Raw genomic sequence first — 18846 nt, 5'->3', positions numbered from 1 at the left:
ATGATTGCAAGAGGGACTTTACCTAACAATTGCAATCAGTGTAACCTGGCTTATTGTACCCTCAATGAATCCCCAACAATAAAAAATAAATAAATAAATAAATATACAGTATTTGTTATTTATGAATATACTATATTAATGAGTCTATAGTAATAAATATATTAATAAATGAAACTAGAGATAGTTTTATTTTAGGCTATTATCTTGACTAGGTTTTTGGATTTGAATCACTTTCTTTTAAGAATGAATTAGGCGGGGGGGGGGGTTTGGGAGGGGGTCCGGGGGGGGCACCTGTGGCTCAAAGGAGTAGGGCACCAGCCCCATATACCGGAGGTGGCGGGTTCAAACCCAGCCCCTGCACCCCCCCCAAAAAAAAAACTGCAAAAAAGAAAAAGGAATGAATTAGGCAATGTTTGTCACTCAGGAATAATTAATACACTCTTTGTTCCTTGGAAGTTTAAAGAAGGGCTTTCATGGTAATTTTTGTGCTTTTTGTATTTTATGCAAAATATGTTTCCATTTAATTATAATTTGAAATGTGTAGGCACATAATTATACACTATATTCTTTAGAGATTTGCAAATCTTTAATGCAGATTATCAAATTTGTAATGTTTAAAATTTTCCTACTTGACTATTTCTCTGAATGCATTTCTGTTTTTATTTGTACCATTTTCTTCTGCCCTCTGCCTTTCTGGTGATTGTTATTGTTCATTTGCTCAATGATGATCTCTTTTTTTTTTTCTTTTTTGAGATAGACAGCATCTTACTCTGTTACCCCAGACTAGAGTGCCCAGTTTTCTATTTTTAGTAGATACAAGGGCCTTGCTTTCGCTCAGGCAGGTCTTGAACTCCTGAGTTTAAGCAATCCTCCCACCTCAGCTTCTAGGTAGAGTGCCATGGTGTCACAGCTCACAGCAACCTTAAACTCCTGGGCTTAAGTGATTCTCTTGCCTCAGCTTCCCAAGAAGCTGGAACTACAGGCGCCTGCCACAACGCCCAGCTATTTTTGGTTGCAGTTGTCTTTGTTATTTTAGCTGGCCTGGGTGGGTTCGAACCCATCAACCTCAGTGTATGTGGCTGGTGTCGTAACCACTGTGCTACAAGCACCGAGCCCCAAGGGTGATTTCTTAAAGATTCGGGGTTTTTTTCCCTACTGTATCACCAGCCCTGGGAACGTTTCCTGACATGTAGCTGGTATGTATTTGATCTTTATTTGTGAATATAGCAGTGAATAAATGATGTTTCAGGTACTTTTTTGGACCCTGGAATTATCAAGGTGATTAGGACATGATCCATGATGTCGTCATTACTGTAAGTCAAGAGACTTACAGTCTGGACTGAGTTCATGTGCTTGACTCTTTTTGTTCCTTTCTAAGATTTCCTAAAATTCCATCCCTCCGTTACCCAAGTCTCCAAGCTGGCAACTGTTCAGGGGCACTTAGAGCATTAGTGTCTCCACTTCTAACTCGACACTCACTGTTCAGCAAACAGATGTGGAACAGCTAGAAACTGCGAGAAGCTTTCTCTTTCTTGACATCATGTACCAAGATGCAGGCAGGTTGGGGAAGCCACTGTCACCACAAGGAGGTGGTGACCAGGATCCCAGGGAAGTCCAGGTGGCAATGCAGTGTCAGAAAAAGCTGCCATTAGCCAGGCGTTGTGGTGGGTGCTGTAGTTCCAGCTACTTGGGAGGCTGAGGCAAGAGAATCGCTTAAGCCCAAGAGTTGGAGGTTGCTGTGAACTGTGACGCCAGGGCACTCTACCCAGGGCAACAGCTTGAGACTCTGTTTCACAAAAAAAAAAAAAAGAAAAGAAAAGAAAAAGAAAAAGCTGCCGACCTGTAGGTTTGTCTGGGGCAAGCCTAGTAGAGAGGCTTAAAAGATATATTTCTTCCTCAACACGGAAGCAGCAAAGAATAAGATCTTCCTCCTCAAAGCAGAAATAAGAGCTTAGCAGCCATTATGAAGTGATGTGGCATAAAAAGAAAGGCCATTTGCATGTGTTTTCCCTTAGCAATAAGTGATTCATAGTAACAGCATCAAATGGAAAGAAATCCCTCCAAGGAAATGTATAAAAATGATGGCTCCGGAGGAGCCTATAATCCCAGCACTCTGGGAGGCAGAGGCAGGTAGATTCCTTCAGCTCCAGAGTTGGAGACCAGCCTGAGTAAGAGCAAGACCCCCGTCTCTAAAAAATAGCCGGGCGTTGTGGTGGGCGCCTGTGATTCCAGCTATTAGGGAGGTGGAGGCAAGAGAATCACCTGGGCCCAGGAGTTTGAGGTTGCTGTGAGCTGTGACGCAAGAGCACTCTATAAAGAGTGACAAGGGTGACAAAAAAAAAAAAAAGAAAAAGAAATGATGCCTGGCTCTGGGTCAATTGGCTAGAACCACATTAGCTGAAAGCCAATTCATTGAAACTAAGCCTCACTGTCCATGTTGCTGAGTGCTCAATTTGTCAAAAAAATTACTTATTAAATTTACCAAATATTGTGCTTTTAAGAGCCTTTAAAAAGAGAGTGAAATTTCATTGATGGTGGTGAAAGATTCTTTTTTTTGCTTGTTAACTAAACTAAGATTGATATGACCCCAGAAAAATTGGTAACAGAATCTTGGAACTGCTGTGTGTGGAATAAAACTAAACAGCATAGACTGAAAAAAAATTCGCCTGTATAAAATGCTATTTTTCCAACCAAATGTTAACCTTTTGTTTGTGATGGGATTGTTTTGTTTTGTTTTGTCTTCTTTCAGATGTTTTGGATTTTTTCTTTTTTCTTCAAGCTTTAAGCATTTAAAATATTCTTTGCTGATTCTTCACAGCTGTATCAACCTTACTTTTGCACTTCTAACAATAAAAATGTAATTGAACTCGAAATCAACTTTAAGGTTAACTAGAATAAGATGAATCAAAATAATCTACAAGAAATCAGAACTTTTACTAATTAGTCATTCAATGACTTCAAAATTAGAAAACTAAAATTTTGGTGAATCAATTCACCTTAAAAAACTGAGATAGCTGGAAATCTTGGCCTACAATCACCGCCACAGAAAACAGACTAACTTAGGGAGGTGTCTGTGGCTCAGTGAGTAGGGCAATGGCCCCATATACCGAGGGTGGTGGGCTCGAATCCCGGCCCCGGTCAAACTGCAACAACAACAACAACAAAAAATAGAAAGAGAGAAAAGAAAATAGACTGACTAATATATCTCCTCCTGGTGCCCTTATGTGCTTGCCAAGCATACTGTGTGAAGCCAGCAGGAGCAGTGACAAAAGTCTTAAGTGCTGAATCCTGGCCATGTCCTCACCCCATCCCTTGCTCAGAGCAACTGGCCTCAAATTAAATTTAGTTTAAAAAAGCAGCAATTCAATAGCCGGGCATTGTGGCGGCTGCCTGTAGTCCCAGCTATTCGGGAGGCTGAGGCAAGAGAATCGCTTAAGCCCAGGAGTTGGAGGTTGCTGTGAGCTGTGTGAGGCCACGGCACTCTACCGAGGGCCATAAAGTGAGACTCTGTCTCTACAAAAAAAAAAAAAAAAAAAAAAGCAGCAATTCACCAAGCTACAGTTCAAATTCTATGAAAATAAGACCTCCAAACAACCACTAAGATTTCTAAACTCTGTCAACTGCCCAGTTACTGTGAGTATAGCAGAGGCATTTGGACAGCCAGACGAGGGCATAGGGGTCCCGCTAATGAGCTGCTTCTCCTGCCTGGCGCACCCCCACGGGCCCGTTGTTACCCATAGAGCTCCCTGCAGAGCTGTGTGGTCAGTTTCTTCAGGTGGGGAAGACTGCTGGACCCTGTCTTCACAAATTCAGAGTCCAGGGTGAGCTGAGTACTTAAATAATCTTGGATGGCTTTAAGATGCTCTTCTGGAATCCTGAAAAAAACAGAAATAAAGACATGCTTACCCTGTTCCTTTAGGCCACCAACACCAGCAGTAACAGCAACAATAACAAATCCTCATCCTGAGACCCCGACTGAGACACGGTCCTTCAGAAGAACGTTCGCACACCTATACGAAGGTTCCTGTGGCCTTCCTGACGGGGCAGAGCAACAGCTCAGAGCGAGAGGAAGGGGTCCAGCAAGAGGGGCTCCTCTCTACCGAGCACCCCTGGGTGTTGCTGGAAGGACAAGATTCTGGCAGCGGGTACTGGGAAATGTTTATCCTTTACAAAAGAGAAAAATTCTTGGGAAATGAATAGTGGCATTGTTTTCCCATCTACTCATAAAGATAGGATTTGAGGGCTGGAAAGATGCTCTGGTCAGGAGATGGCAAACGGCTTTAGTTCACATACATAGCACAAGTTCAGTAGCCAAAGGCTACTGGAGTGGTGTAGAGAGAATCTGGAATCATCCCTCCCAGGTTCTGTGGGACAGCCCGTGTGATGAGTGATGGGGCCAGGAATGTGGCCCTGCCTAATTTGGGCCAACCTCTTCAAATGACAAAGTGAGTGGGACTGAGCCAGCATCTGCTCTCTGTGCACATCTGGTAGTGCCCAGCAGGGGCCACACTTAATGGCTGGTCAGGCCTTTGAGGCTAGTCAGACTTTTGCGTTCTATCTTTCAGCGGCTTTTGTTCTGGGTAACTTTTGAGTCTTTGTTCCCACGAGAATGAAAATCATAACAAAGGCAAGTATTTCCTGAGCCAAATCTGAGTACTTCGTGCCCACTTTCTCCTTTAATCCAGAAATCCATTTTATGGGGCAGATATTATTAGTGTTATTAATTATTTCTGTTTTACAAATGAGGAAACTGAGGCTCAAGGTTATTAATCACCTGTGTAAAAAAAATTATTACAAGCCTTAAAGATTTCTGTTCCATTCCTGACATATAATCGAGTTGAGGCCAGAGGGACCTGTGAAAGAACGAAAAGCTGTTGCACTTGAACTTGGGCAGGGAGAGATGCCATTATGATTTATCTGGATTGAGAAGTCACCAGCTCTTTACAACCAGTTATCACAACACGGAAGGTTAATCTATATTCTTGGTCTCGACATAAAAATCCAGTGTCTGCCTGAGTCTTTTTACTAAAAAGGACAAATATCTCTTCTATAGTACTAAAATATATATTTAGCAGATCTAATGACAATTGACTTGTAACTTTGAGACATGCATCCTTGTTATAGGAAGCTCTTATTTGTTAAAATAGTTGCTATAGAAAAGTATTGACATAAAGCTGCAAACTATGTTTATCAGAGAAGGTTACTTTTACTCAGAAAATTCTGTTAACCTATTAACTACGACTTAGTTGATGAGATCTAACTGTACAGATTGTCTTATAATTTAAAATAATCTAAAGGTGGTCCTCCAGGTGACCAAAAAAGTGACTTGACAAGCAAAAATAGACTAAAACACAGTTAAAAGTTACTGAGAGGGCTGGGCCCAGGGCCTCATGCCTATAATCCCAGGGCCTTTGGGAGGCCAAGGCTGGTGGATCACTTGAGGTCAGGAGTTTGAGACCAGCCTGAACAAGAGTGACACTCCATCTCTACAAAAAACAGAAAATAATTAGCTGGGGATGGTAGGTCACAACTGTAGTCCCAGCTACCAGAGAGGCTGAGGCAGGAGGATCTCTCCAGCCTAGGAGTTTGAGGTTGCTGTGAGCTAGGCTGACACCACTCTAGCCTGGAGCAACAGAGTATGACCCTGTCTCAAACAAAAAAACAGACACAATGAGGAATCTCACTTCCCCTTGACCCCGGGACCTGAGGGTGGCCCTGTGTTGCCTCTTTCCTCAGTTCTTGCTCTAGCCTCATTCATTCATTCCCATCTCCAAGCAGAAGTTTTAGGAAGGGTCCACAACCACGAGTTTGCTGAGAAGCAAAGCTAGAGAGAGCATATCTCCTCTCTCTGGTGTTCCTACCTTGGCCTGCCCCATTGAGGCCAAATGCCTGTACCAAGAGTGGAGGGTCTGAGGAGGGGACATAGTCAGCAGCTTGTGGGAGAGTTGAGAGGCGAGGTCAGTGGGTGGCACACCGGGCATTCCTGCCTATTCCCCAAGGAGCTCACTGCATTTAGCATCTAAATTCAAGGCAGCTGAACAAGGGCTGCTCCGCAGAACGTTTTTATAAGCATTTGTTATTTAGACACATATTTCAGGATGATCCTGATCATCTATCACAAATACGCGGCTATTTGGCAAATAGCACAGGGAGTGTGCATGGAATACAACCAGGTGTGCTCAGAGAAGAGCCAAAGGTGTCAAAGTGGAAGTGGAAAAACACCAGGTATCTTAGCAACCCCGCCTCGTGCACACCCTCAGGCAGTTCCTCTGCCTTCTGCCAAGTTGGAGGGTGCAGGGCAGCCCTGGAGGCCTCAGATGGGTCTTTCAAGGAGCAGATGCTGCTTTAGCTCTGCCACTCAGATTCTCTCTGTGGGGGGATCATTTCTCATAGAGAAACTAAGAAAGTTTTAAAATTATTAATGCACGGAATTCACTGTGTGCTAATTTACTAATCCGTCCAACACATATCCAGTGATGTCTACGTTCTGCTGGCACTGGGGACACAGTGCCCCTCGTGGAGCTGCCTTCCAGTGCACTCCATTCCCCTGGTCTCACTTGAAGACCATAGTGCAAAAGTCCCTGATTGGCAAAACAACGCCCCATCCAGAGGTACCCCCATCTGCCCTCTGGTCACCAGGCCCATAATTAGGGTCAGCACCCAACATCATGCAACCAGAGATGTGATGGACTCCCCATGGGACACGCAGCCCCAGTGGCCCCCAAGGGCTGCAGGGTGGGGACTCACCCGCTGGTGTCCAGGTTCTGCAGTCGCTGAAGCAGAGTCTCTGCGAGGCTTGGCCGGCTGACCTCGGGTGCTCGGGGATTCTCTATCGAAGGAGGCGCCTCCTTGGCCTCACAGGCCCCGGCAGGCAGAGGGATGTTCCTCGGGGGCAGCTCGGGCGGAGACACGATGCTCTCTACCCAGGACGGCAGCAGGACACCATCGGTGAGGACGTGTGTGCATAACCCTGTCCCGCACGCCTCCCCATGGTGCCCAGCTCACAGATCCCCAGCTGTGCCCGTAGTTCCTTGCTGACTCCCTGATACAGGGAGAGCCTCCGCCCCAGGAACCTGGTCTTAGTGCCCCTCAGGGGTTAGCACAGCTTCTGGGTTCAGACACCCCATCCAGCGGAGGCTCTGGGCAGCCTGCAGGGCTGGTGGCCTTGGCAGATGGGCCACAGCCTCAGCAGGACAGGCTCAAAACCCTGGTGGGCACAGGACAGGCCTAGTTCCCAGAATGAGGCCAGAGCCACAGGAGGGGTAGGAGTGGGGGAGGGATAGGCAGCCTGGCCACCCCATCCCACACTATCCCCTCTCTCCAGCCTCCACCCTTCCTTCCCTGAGGGGTGGGGAAACTGCAGTCTTGGGGCACACGCAGCCTTCTGGATCCTTAAGCGTGGCCTTTTGACTGAACCACATTTTACAGGATAAATCTTTTCAATAAAGGGATTTGTTTTGTGAAGTTTGGATTCAGTTGAGGGGCTGCACTCGGGGATCTGGACGATCACATGTGGCCCTGAAGCCACCGGTTCCCACCCTTGAGGGGGGCCTTGCCCATCACCTTTAAGAGAATGTCCATCCTGCACCTACCACAAATGGGCAAGGGTCACCAAGGGTCCAGGAGTCCCTGTAGGAGCTGCATCCCAAATTTGCTGCCCCCACCACCCTGCCTGCCCCACCCCACCCCCGTCCCCGTCCCAGCCACAGCACCTCTTTTTAGAGGACAAACCCTCCACTTCCTCTCCTGTCTGGGGTTGTAATGACAGCAAGAAGTCTGTTAGGGCAGCATTTGAGAAGCCCTGAGTCAAATCAGACACCTTGGCTGGTCACTGCACGTCACGTTGCTCTGGGCTGCCTCTTTTGGGGAAGTGAAGCCAGCAGTCATAAGACTGACGTTCTTTCTCCAGCCCTCACTCACAGAAACTTGTCGGGGTCTTTCTGCAGCCATCCCTGGAGGGCTCAACAGGCTGGGTGGGTGGCCTGAGGGAAGTGTCATGTGGAGGACAGTTCTACAGGGCAGCTGCTCAGCGCTCAAAGCTAAAGCTGCCCAGAGGGCCCTGGGCACATGGGGACAATGGGGCAGGTGGGATCTGGGCATGATGCTGGTGAGCGACCATGGACCCACACGGGACATGTCATCCCTGATCCTGGAGAGCATCTCTCGCTCAGACCAAGGAGGGGAGAAGGGACACGGCCTGCTGGGAACCCTCTCAGCCTCCACGGAGCTGCCATCCTTAGGAAAAATTGAGCCTTACGACCATGAATGGGGCTTCAGAAAGGCAGGAGGAGGAGAGGGCCTCGGTGCCCACAGGAGAGGGAGAATGAGGACACCCAGCCAGGGACTGGCAGCAGCCCTCTGGGGACGTGCCGGAACCAGGCTGGGATCCCAGGTCTCTGCTGTAGGACTCAGTAGGGTCTCCAGGCAAAGCCCTGGCCAGCTGAGGGGCTCAATTAGGTATCTCGTGGTTTTCTTTCAGGAAAGAAACCTCTGAAGGGAAGAGAGGGGTGCCGCCCAGGTGAGCTCTTTCTCTGTATGACTTTCTCTAACCTGCTCTCTCGCTCTTCTCCTATGCTATAAAGGGCAGGCCTGAGCCTCACATACTTTAAAGGGGTTGTACATGGTTTTCAACACACTTTTAGAGGCTTTCCCCCTTTTAATGATAACATAAAGAAACAGGGGTGCAGGGGTCTCCTCCATTCGCCTCCCAGTGAAATTCAGCTGATTATAATGACGATCATATTGAGATGCCTTTACTGAGCACTTACTGTGTACTAGGCTCCAGGCACTACATTCATTAACTCACTGGATCCTGTGACACCTGAGAGGTTAAATAACTTCCTCAAGGTCACACAGCTGGGCAGCACCTATGGCTCAAGGAGTAGGGTGCTGGTCCCATATGTCGGAGGTGGTGGGTTCAAACCCAGCCCCAGCCAAAAAAAAAAAAAGGTCACATAGCTAATAAGCTGTACTGAGCTGGGGAGCAGGAATTCTAGCCCTTGACTGCCAGACCCCAGTGCCTGGGTTCCTACCTTGTCCTTAGCCACCCTGCCAGTGTCTCCCTCTGACAACAAGATGAACACTTGTGGTCCTGGTGGGAGGATCCCGTCCCTACCTGTGTCCTCCTCAGGGTCGTCACCTGCATCCTCCTCCTCCAGGGGCACAGGGTACTGCAGATGGGTCACCAGCCCCATGTTTTCCTTCTTGTAAAACTCAATGAGCTGGTCCAGCGTGGTGAAGAACTTCATGGGGACACCTTCCGACGCCTTCAGACAGAACAAGCATATTTTAACTGAACATAACATCACTCACTACCTGCAGCAGAGACCAGGAGCTGGGGGAGTGACCACCATCCAAGAAAAAGCCTTGGGCTCTGACCTGGGTTGCGTGGCCCCCACACACCCACGCCCTCACATCCTGTCCCCAGCGGCTCCCAAGAGCCCTTCTGCAAAAGGCACAAATTGGATAGTTTTAAAGATCTTTTCCCTTTCAGTTTTTTAAAAAAACATTTATTTTAAAAGGTATTTTGTTATACTCCATAGTATGTTTTTAATATGGCAAAATTAGAAAATACAGATTTTTTTTTTAAGTAAAAAATCACCTGTAATCCCACAACTTTGAGAGGCTTATTTTCAGTTGTTTAAAATGTTTTCCTAGACTTTGTAGTTATTTTTATTTTTCTCTCCCCACAAAGATCTTTTATTTTTAAACACAGGAAAAAAATCTATTCTAGCAATTGCTGTGCTTTTGCCTCAGCCTCCCAAGTAGCTGGGATTACGGGCACCCACTGCAATGCCCTGCAACGCCCGGCCATTGTAGTTTTTTTTTTTTTTTTTTTTGCAGCTGTCATTGTTATTTTAGCTAGCCTGGCTGGGTTCAGATCCTCCAGCCTCGGTGTATGTGGTCGCCCAGATGCTTTGCTTCTATTTTTTTATTTGTTATAATTGTTTATTTTATCAAAACTCAGAGAATGACCTAGGCAACACAGAAATCTTTCCGCCTCGTTTATATCTCTGTTGCTGGTAACAAAGGAACTTGGGGGTAATTCTGCTTAGCTATTCAAGCACCTGGAGTCTCGTCCCTGGCTCCAGCAAAAAATTCCAAGTGGTCTTTTGCCCCCTCCCTCGCTGCCTGACTGAGGCCCCCACTCAGGGGCAGCTGGACTGGTGCAAGGGATCAGGCTGTTGGTGGATAAAGGAATGAACAGCAAAGAGATGCACCATCTTGATTAGGCTGTTGGTGGATAAAGGAATGAACAGTAAAGAGATGCACCCTCTTGATTAGGCTGTTGGTGGATAAAGGAATGAACAGCAAAGAGATGCACCATCTTGATTAGGCTGTTGGTGGATAAAGGAATGAACAGTAAAGAGATGCACCCTCTTGATTAGGCTGTTGGTGGATAAAGGAATGAACAGTAAAGAGATGCACCCTCTTGATTAGGCTGTTGATGGATAAAGGAATGAACAGCAAAGAGATGCACCATCTTGATTAGGCTGTTGGTGGATAAAGGAATGAACAGTAAAGAGATGCACCCTCTTGATTAGGCTGTTGGTGGATAAAGGAATGAACAGCAAAGAGATGCACCCTCTTGATTAGGCTGTTGGTGGATAAAGGAATGAACAGCAAAGAGATGCACCATCTTGATTAGGCTGTTGGTGGATAAAGGAATGAACAGTAAAGAGATGCACCCTCTTGATTAGGCTGTTGGTGGATAAAGGAATGAACAGCAAAGAGATGCACCATCTTGATTAGGCTGTTGGTGGATAAAGGAATGAACAGCAAAGAGATGCACCCTCTTGATTAGGCTGTTGGTGGATAAAGGAATGAACAGCAAAGAGATGCACCATCTTGATTAGGCTGTTGGTGGATAAAGGAATGAACAGCAAAGAGATGCACCCTCTTGATTAGGCTGTTGGTGGATAAAGGAATGAACAGCAAAGAGATGCACCATCTTGGGAGCTGGACGTCGGGGTCAACTCTTCCCCTAGGCTGACGGCTGCCTTCTTTCCTCAGGGAAGGGACCCATTGCAGGTGGGAAAGGAGCCAACAGAAAAATAGGGAGGAGGGTGGAAAGCCCACCCAGCTGGTGTGCAGGTGGGTGTGGCTGAGCGTGGCTGTACCCCCTCCTGACCCGCCTGCCTCCAGCCTGGATACTGTGGCTGGGATTTGCTCAGGAGGCTGCAGGATGGCCCGGCCTGAAGGTCTTCAGGATTGTGGGTCAGTAGGAGAGCAGAGGAGGCAGGAGAAGCCAGACTGGGACAGACTCGGACCTCTCCTAAGCCCTTGTTCCAGGGTGCTCGACTCCAAGTTAGTAGCGAGGACACACACACCTCGCTGCTCGCCTGTCTGCTCGGGGTCCTGCCTCTCCCCCTCTCTCTGTCTTTGCACGTGTACTTGTGTGTGTGCATACGCACTGCACACACGTAGAAATCTGGGCGCAGGAATGTGTCTGTGTGTGTGTGTGCGCCATAAGCTATTTAGCAAATTTATACAGAGTTTAACAAAAGGGTTTTCTTTAATCTTTTCAATAAATTCCCTTGTTTTCACAAAGCCCCATGTTAAAAGATCTCTTTCCAGCATCGTTGAACAAGAAACATCTGAGCAGCGCAGCCAAGCCTGCTTAGTAACTTGAAAAGACTCGAAAGCAAAAGTGAGCAGAATCACAAAAATAATTTGACACCATGCAAGAACTCTTAACTGAACTTCATTTGGTTAAAGCAGTCATGAAAAGTGTCATCTTGTCAGAGTACAGCTAATGGATGACAAGCCATTAGGCATATGGAAAAGGGATCTGAAGATATCATTAAAAGTCAAAGTGGAATAACTGGTGGGAGAATCTGGAAAAGGATTCTCAGTGGAGCATGTCTACGGAACACACGTTGAGATTTGGGGCTTTAAAATGCACTGATGCTAAGAAGTGTTATCTTACGCATCACTGAAAAGCTGAGGCGCAGGCTGCACTACACCATTGGTCTTAGACACATTTGATTCCAGAGATGTTAAATCCAGAAACAATGAACATCTTAGAATTGATGAAATTCGCCGTGTACCAGGCAGACAGGAGCAGGGATCTAAGACAAATCCCTGTGCATCCGCTAAGGCAGGAGCTGAAAGCGAAAGGCAGGTGCTGAGCGCTGTTTGTGGGGCAAATGATGGTTCCCAGAGGCTAGGGAACAGGGTCTAATGAGCCACGGCTGCTGGCGGCCCAGGCTGTCTGGAAGGTTGGGTCCATACCTCAAGGACGGTGGACAGGTGGGCCTGTGCTGGGGAGTGTGCCCTTCCCCCACAGCCTCCATCACAGGGAACCCTGGGAAGAGCAGCACCAGGCCTGCTCCGGGAAGCCGGGCTGCAGGTGCAGCTCCCACCTGAAGGGAAGACCCCCTTTTGCACACACGCGCCACGTGGAAGCAGCCTATCCCCACAGCTCACACGTAGACAGAGGACACAGGGAAGACCAGAGTACCAACCAGGCAGAGTTAGGAGGACCTGGTCCCTGAGGGCACCCTTATAAGTCTTCGCCATTGGCACTAGGACCTGAAGAACTTATGTTCAATGCACATTCAAGGGCAGGGACAGGAAGAGAAAGGGTCAGTGCCAAGACAGGGATCACAGAAGCCACTGAGCCGACCCCAGCCTGGGGTAGGGGGAGGAGTGTGGTGTAGATGCCGGTGGGAGTCTTTGTGGGTATAGCAGAGGGGGCAGCCCATGTCACTCACTGCATCTTGTTCTGCAGCTGGACCTGGAGAGGACCTTGCCTCAGGGCAGGAAGGCCCAGAGGGCAGGGCAGTGTGGCCAGCAACAGGGATGGGTCTGCTCACAGCCATACTGGTGTGTGACCTAACCAACCCCACCAGGTCAAAGCCAAGAGTCAGGAGCAGGGCGTCCAGGTGGCAGTGTCCTGACCACAGGCCAGCAACCACAGTGGAATCCTGCAGGGATGGGCCTGCCTGCCTGTGTGCCCCAGAGTGGGGCACCAGGTCTGCTTACTCTGCTGTGCCCTCAGGTTGCATGGTAGGGCCTGGCAGTCTGATGGGCAGTTAGTGGTTTGGAGCCAGGGGGAGAGATGGGCAGTGAGGACCTTCTGTGAGTCTGGGATTGCGGGTGCAGAGAAACAGTGGGGAGGGAAGGGCAGCGGGGCTTCCCTACTCCACACCTAGCACATCCACCAAAGGTCGTGCCTTTTCAACAATTTTAAAGGGCAAAATGTGGACAAGAGTTACCATATGCATTAGCACTGGCGGAAGCAGATGTCATGTTAAACTGGGGAATTTGGGGAGAATTTACGGTGTAGGGATACCAATAACAAGTGGTACACACACCCCTCCCCCAGAGTTGACTGCAATGGGGAACAGTTATTACCCTAGGAAGATCCTAGGTGAGGGGCCGCTGCTGGACCTTCCCAGGGAGGGAGCCAGGGCAATAGACCCTCCCACCCCACCCCACAGTCTATTCCCATGCTCCTGGCACCTGGCTGTGGTTCCTTTTGGGCAAGGAGCAGGTGAACTTGAAGGCAAATAAAAGATGCTCAGGGGTGGCGCCTGTGGCTCAGTCGGTAGGGTGCCGGCCCCATATACCGAGGGTGGTGGGTTCAAACCAGGCCCCGGCTGAAATGCAACCAAAAAATAGCCGGGCATTGTGGCGGGCGCCTGTAGTCCCAGCTACTTGGGAGGCTGAGGCAAGAGAATCGCTTAAGCCCAGGAGTTGGAGGTTGCTGTGAGCTGTGTGATGCCATGGCACTCTACCGAGGGCCATAAAGTGAGACTCTGTCTCTACAAAAAAAAAAAGAAAGATGCTCAGGACGTGAGGACCCCTGGAGAAAGGCACCAGGGAACCAGCGGGGAAGCAAGCACTGGTGTGTCTACATGGGGACCTGTGTGTCCGTGTGAGACACCCGGCTCAGACTAGGGCACAGCACCAGCCATACTTCAGGCGAGGAGAGGGCTGTCCTTGGTTCCTAACAGTCCAGGCCACCAGACTCCGTTCCCCATTCTGCAGCCACTGCTTTCCATTAAAGACTCTCAAGTCATTTTGAAATGGAGAAGGAAACCCCGAAGGCCCAAAGCCATGTGCTGCTGGCGTGATCCCCTAGCTATTCTCCGTGCTGCTGGGGTGATGCCAAAAGACCAATCCACAGTTGGATTTTTGCTCTGTGGCAACTCCCATGTTCCAGGAACACAAGCCTTTTCTTTTCAGCAGGTAATCAGTGCACATTAACAGATGGCATGATTTTGAAAAAACAGAGAGCAACATTTCTTCCTTGAAATTGGTTCGTTAACTTAAGGAGTTCCAGGTTCAGAGAAGCCCCCTTCCGGGTTTACCGGGTCAACAAAATGGACATGAACTCATGTTCATAACCAAAAGTTAGGCAGAAAAAGCATGGTAGGGGCTGAGTTCAGATTGTGAAACAAAATACCTATTTTTTTTCCTGCCTCTCAATAAAATCTTTTGTTCTACAGAAGGCTCTGGGCCCTTTCCAGCAAGATCATTCTCACAAAGCCTCTTCAGCCAGCTCCCCACCAAGCCCAGTAGCTCACTCAGCCTTGTGTTCTGGTTCTGTGCCTGTCTTCCCCATGATTACATAAGTCCCTGCAAGAAAGGAACCCTTGGCCCCTCTGTATACTCCACCAAGTCTCTTTGTAGGAGGTGGCTGGAGACAGAGTGACAGACGAAACTACTATTGTGGGAGACATGCACATTGCAGAAAATGGGCATCCCAGGTGAAAAGGTGTAGAGGCAGGACGGCACCTGTGGCTCAAACGAGAAGGGTGCCAGCCCCATATGCCAGAGGTGGAGGGTTCAAACCCAGCCCCAGGCCTTGCAGGGAGAGATGCCTTCACCTCTGTCCAACTGCTTGACTCCTAAGCTCACCCAGGTAGTGGTACCCTGAGGAAGGTACAGAAACTGTTTTGCCCAGCCCTGAGCCTCCAGTGGTCTGGACATCAGCTGTCCTTTGTTTTAAAGACCCTTCTCTTCCTGAAGCCTGGGCTAGAGGTTGTCCCTCCCGTCTTCCCTTGCTCTGTACCTTCTCCAGGGAAAGGGGGAGGGGGCCACCTCTAGCCCAGGTTTTAGGAAGAGAAGGGTGCCAGGGTCTTTATAACAAAGGACAGCTGATGTCCAGACCACTGGAAGCTCAGGGCTGTGCAAAAACAGTTTCTGGCACTATGAGTGTCCAACACCTTCCAGAGGAAAGGGGGATGCAGAGGGGAGCGCCAGACAGGCTGAAGTCTCCCAGGGGGCAATTTTAACTTGGCCACTGTCTGCTGTCTCTAAATGGGGAACTGAAATGGGACCAGGCTCGAGGAGGAAGCCCATGGGGAGAGGAGAGCGGGACGGTGGGCATGGGGAAGCCCCCAAACCTCTGAGCCAGCTCAGCCCGGCAGGTGAACTTGGCAGGCCTCAGCCCTCTTCTGAGCCCAGGAGCTCCTGAAATGTTTTTCTGTATTTCCCTTCTGTCCTCAGGACCATCTCAATCTCCATCTACCTCCTTTCCCCAAACTTGTTCCTAAGAATGGCAGACCCAAAGTGGGAGAAGAAGGGAAGAGGAGGAGAAGCGAGGTCCTGGTCTCTTGGGCCTTTCGTGCACTGGCAGAGTTTGGATTTTGTTCCAAGAGTGATTTCAAGCTACTGAAGGCATTTAAAAGCGAGTGTGTATGATATGATCAGAATTACATCCTTAAAATATCACCTTGGCTGTGTGTAGTGCCAGTGTGAAAGCTGGGGGGCAGCAACCCCCTTCTGGCTCTTGAATGAGGAAGCCACAGAGGAGGCAGGACATAGCGTGGGAGGTGGAACAGCACCTGAAAGAGGGGAAGTGTAGCGGAAGGAGCGGAGTGGGGGGCTGCTCCCACATCTCCAGCTTTAGAAACTGGTGTGATGTCAATGCCATTTAATGAGATGGGAAAGGTAGGGGGGTGGGTGAGGACAGAGAGTTCAGGTGTTGGAAGAACTTATGAGGCCGAATTCAGACCAGTAGTCCTTCAGCCATATGGCCTAGAACGGACCCCAGTTCGTACCTCCTTAACAGACAGTCCTCTCTTCCCCAGTTTGTACCTCCTTAACAGACAGTGCTCTCTTCCCCAGTTTGTACCTCCTTAACAGACAGTCCTCTCTTCCCCAGTTTGTACCTCCTTAACAGACAGTGCTCTCTTCCCCAGTTTGTACCTCCTTAACAGACAGTCCTCTGTTCCCCAGTTTGTACCTCCTTAACAGACAGTCCTCTCTTCCCCAGTTTGTACCTCCTTAACAGACAGTCCTCTCTTCCCCAGTTTGTACCTCCTTAACAGACAGTCCTCTCTTCCCCAGTTTGTACCTCCTTAACAGACAGTCCTCTCTTCCCCAGTTTGCACCTCCTTAACAGACAGTCCTCTCTTCCCCAGTTTGCACCTCCTTAACAGACAGTGCTCTCTTCCCTAGTTTGTACCTCCTTAAAAGACAGTGCTCTCTTCCCCAGTTTGCACCTCCTTAACAGACAGTGCTCTCTTCCCCAGTTTGTACCTCCTTAACAGACAGTCCTCTCTTCCCCAGTTTGCACCTCCTTAACAGACAGTCCTCTCTTCCCCAGTTTGCACCTCCTTAACAGACACTGCTCTCTTCCCTAGTTTGTACCTCCTTAACAGACAGTGCTCTCTTCCCCAGTTTGTACCTCCTTAACAGACACTGCTCTCTTCCCCAGTTGGTACCTCCTTAACAGACAGTGCTCTCTTCCCCAGTTTGTACCTCCTTAACAGACAGTCCTCTCTCCCCCAGTTTGTACCTCCTTAACAGACAGTCCTCTCTTCCCCAGTTTGTACCTCCTTAACAGACAGTCCTCTCTTCCCCAGTTTGTACCTCCTTAACAGACAGTGCTCTCTTCCCCAGTTTGTACCTCCTTAACAGACAGTCCTCTGTTCCCCAGTTTGTACCTCCTTAACAGACAGTGCTCTCTTCCCCAGTTTGTACCTCCTTAACAGACAGTCTTCTCTTCCCCAGTTTGTACCTCCTTAACAGACAGTGCTCTCTTCCCCAGTTTGCACCTCCTTAACAGACAGTGCTCTCTTCCCCAGTTTGTACCTCCTTAACAGACAGTCCTCTCTCCCCCAGTTTGTACCTCCTTAACAGACAGTCCTCTCTTCCCCAGTTTATACCTCCTTAACAGACAGTGCTCTCTTCCCCAGTTTGTACCTCCTTAACAGACAGTCCTCTCTTCCCCAGTTTGCACCTCCTTAACAGACAGTGCTCTCTTCCCCAGTTTGCACCTCCTTAACAGACAGTGCTCTCTTCCCCAGTTTGTACTTCCTTAACAGACAGTGCTCTCTCCCCCAGTTTGTACCTCCTTAACAGACAGTGCTCTCTTCCCTAGTTTGTACCTCCTTAACCGACAGTCCTCTCTTCCCCAGTTTGTACTTCCTTAACAGACAGTGCTCTCTTCCCCAGTTTGTACCTCCTTAACAGACAGTCCTCTCTTCCCCAGTTTGTACCTCCTTAACAGACAGTCCTCTCTTCCCCAGTTTGTACCTCCTTAAGAGACAGTGCTCTCTCCCCCAGTTTGTACCTCCTTAACAGACAGTGCTCTCTTCCCCAGTTTGTACCTCCTTAACAGACAGTCCTCTCTTCCCCAGTTTGTACCTCCTTAACAGACAGTGCTCTCTTCCCCAGTTTGCACCTCCTTAACAGACAGTGCTCTCTTCCCCAGTTTGTACCTCCTTAACAGACAGTCCTCTCTCCCCCAGTTTGTACCTCCTTAACAGACAGACCTCTCTTCCCCAGTTTATACCTCCTTAACAGACAGTCCTCTCTTCCCCAGTTTGTACCTCCTTAACAGATAGTGCTCTCTTCCCCAGTTTGTACCTCCTTAACAGACAGTCCTCTGTTCCCCAGTTTGTACCTCCTTAACAGACAGTCCTCTCTTCCCCAGTTTGTACCTCCTTAACAGACAGTCCTCTCTTCCCCAGTTTGCACCTCCTTAACAGACAGTGCTCTCTTCCCTAGTTTGGACCTCCTTAACAGACAGTGCTCTCTTCCCCAGTTTGTACCTCATTAACAGACAGTGCTCTCTTCCCCAGTTTGTACCTCCTTAACAGACAGTCCTCTGTTCCCCAGTTTGTACCTCCTTAACAGACAGTCCTCTCTTCCCCAGTTTGTACCTCCTTAACAGACAGTCCTCTCTTCCCCAGTTTGCACCTCCTTAACAGACAGTGCTCTCTTCCCTAGTTTGGACCTCCTTAACAGACAGTGCTCTCTTCCCCAGTTTGCACCTCATTAACAGACAGTGCTCTCTTCCCCAGTTTGTACCTCCTTAACAGACAGTCCTCTCTTCCCCAGTTTGCACCTCCTTAACAGACAGTCCTCTCTTCCCCAGTTTGCACCTCCTTAACAGACACTGCTCTCTTCCCTAGTTTGTACCTCCTTAACAGACAGTGCTCTCTTCCCCAGTTTGTACCTCCTTAACAGACACTGCTCTCTTCCCCAGTTGGTACCTCCTTAACAGACAGTGCTCTCTTCCCCAGTTTGTACCTCCTTAACAGACAGTGCTCTCTTCCCCAGTTTGTACCTCCTTAACAGACATTCCTCTCTTCCCCAGTTTGTACCTCCTTAACAGACAGTCCTCTCTTCCCCAGTTTGTACCTCCTTAACAGACAGTCCTCTCTTCCCCAGTTTGTACCTCCTTAACAGACAGTGCTCTCTTCCCCAGTTTGTACCTCCTTAACAGACAGTGCTCTCTTTCCCAGTTTGCACCTCCTTAACAGACAGTCCTCTCTTCCCCAGTTTGCACCTCCTTAACAGACAGTCCTCTCTTCCCCAGTTTGTACCTCCTTAACAGACAGTCCTCTCTCCCCCAGTTTGTACCTCCTTAACAGACAGTCCTCT

The 18846-nt window shown here is 48.7% G+C and overlaps 1 protein-coding gene across 2 annotated transcripts in view; it reads right to left on the bottom strand.

The window, feature by feature from the left end:
• Positions 1-18846, bottom strand: part of INPP5D (inositol polyphosphate-5-phosphatase D) — a 129952-nt gene that overhangs the window by 64865 nt on the left and 46241 nt on the right. For both annotated transcript variants that reach the window (XM_053597130.1, XM_053597131.1), the window contains exons 3-5: positions 9116-9266; positions 6748-6919; positions 3735-3875 (exon numbers count right to left, since the gene is read on the bottom strand). In XM_053597130.1, coding sequence (XP_053453105.1) covers positions 3735-3875; positions 6748-6919; positions 9116-9266 — 464 coding nt within the window. The remainder of the gene's footprint in view (positions 1-3734; positions 3876-6747; positions 6920-9115; positions 9267-18846) is intronic.

Source organism: Nycticebus coucang, chromosome 7 (genome assembly GCF_027406575.1).
Source record: "Nycticebus coucang isolate mNycCou1 chromosome 7, mNycCou1.pri, whole genome shotgun sequence".
Classification (NCBI taxonomy): Eukaryota; Metazoa; Chordata; class Mammalia; order Primates; family Lorisidae; genus Nycticebus; species Nycticebus coucang.
The sequence above is the reverse complement of the archived record's forward strand: the minus strand, read 5'-3'. Positions and strand labels throughout refer to the sequence as shown.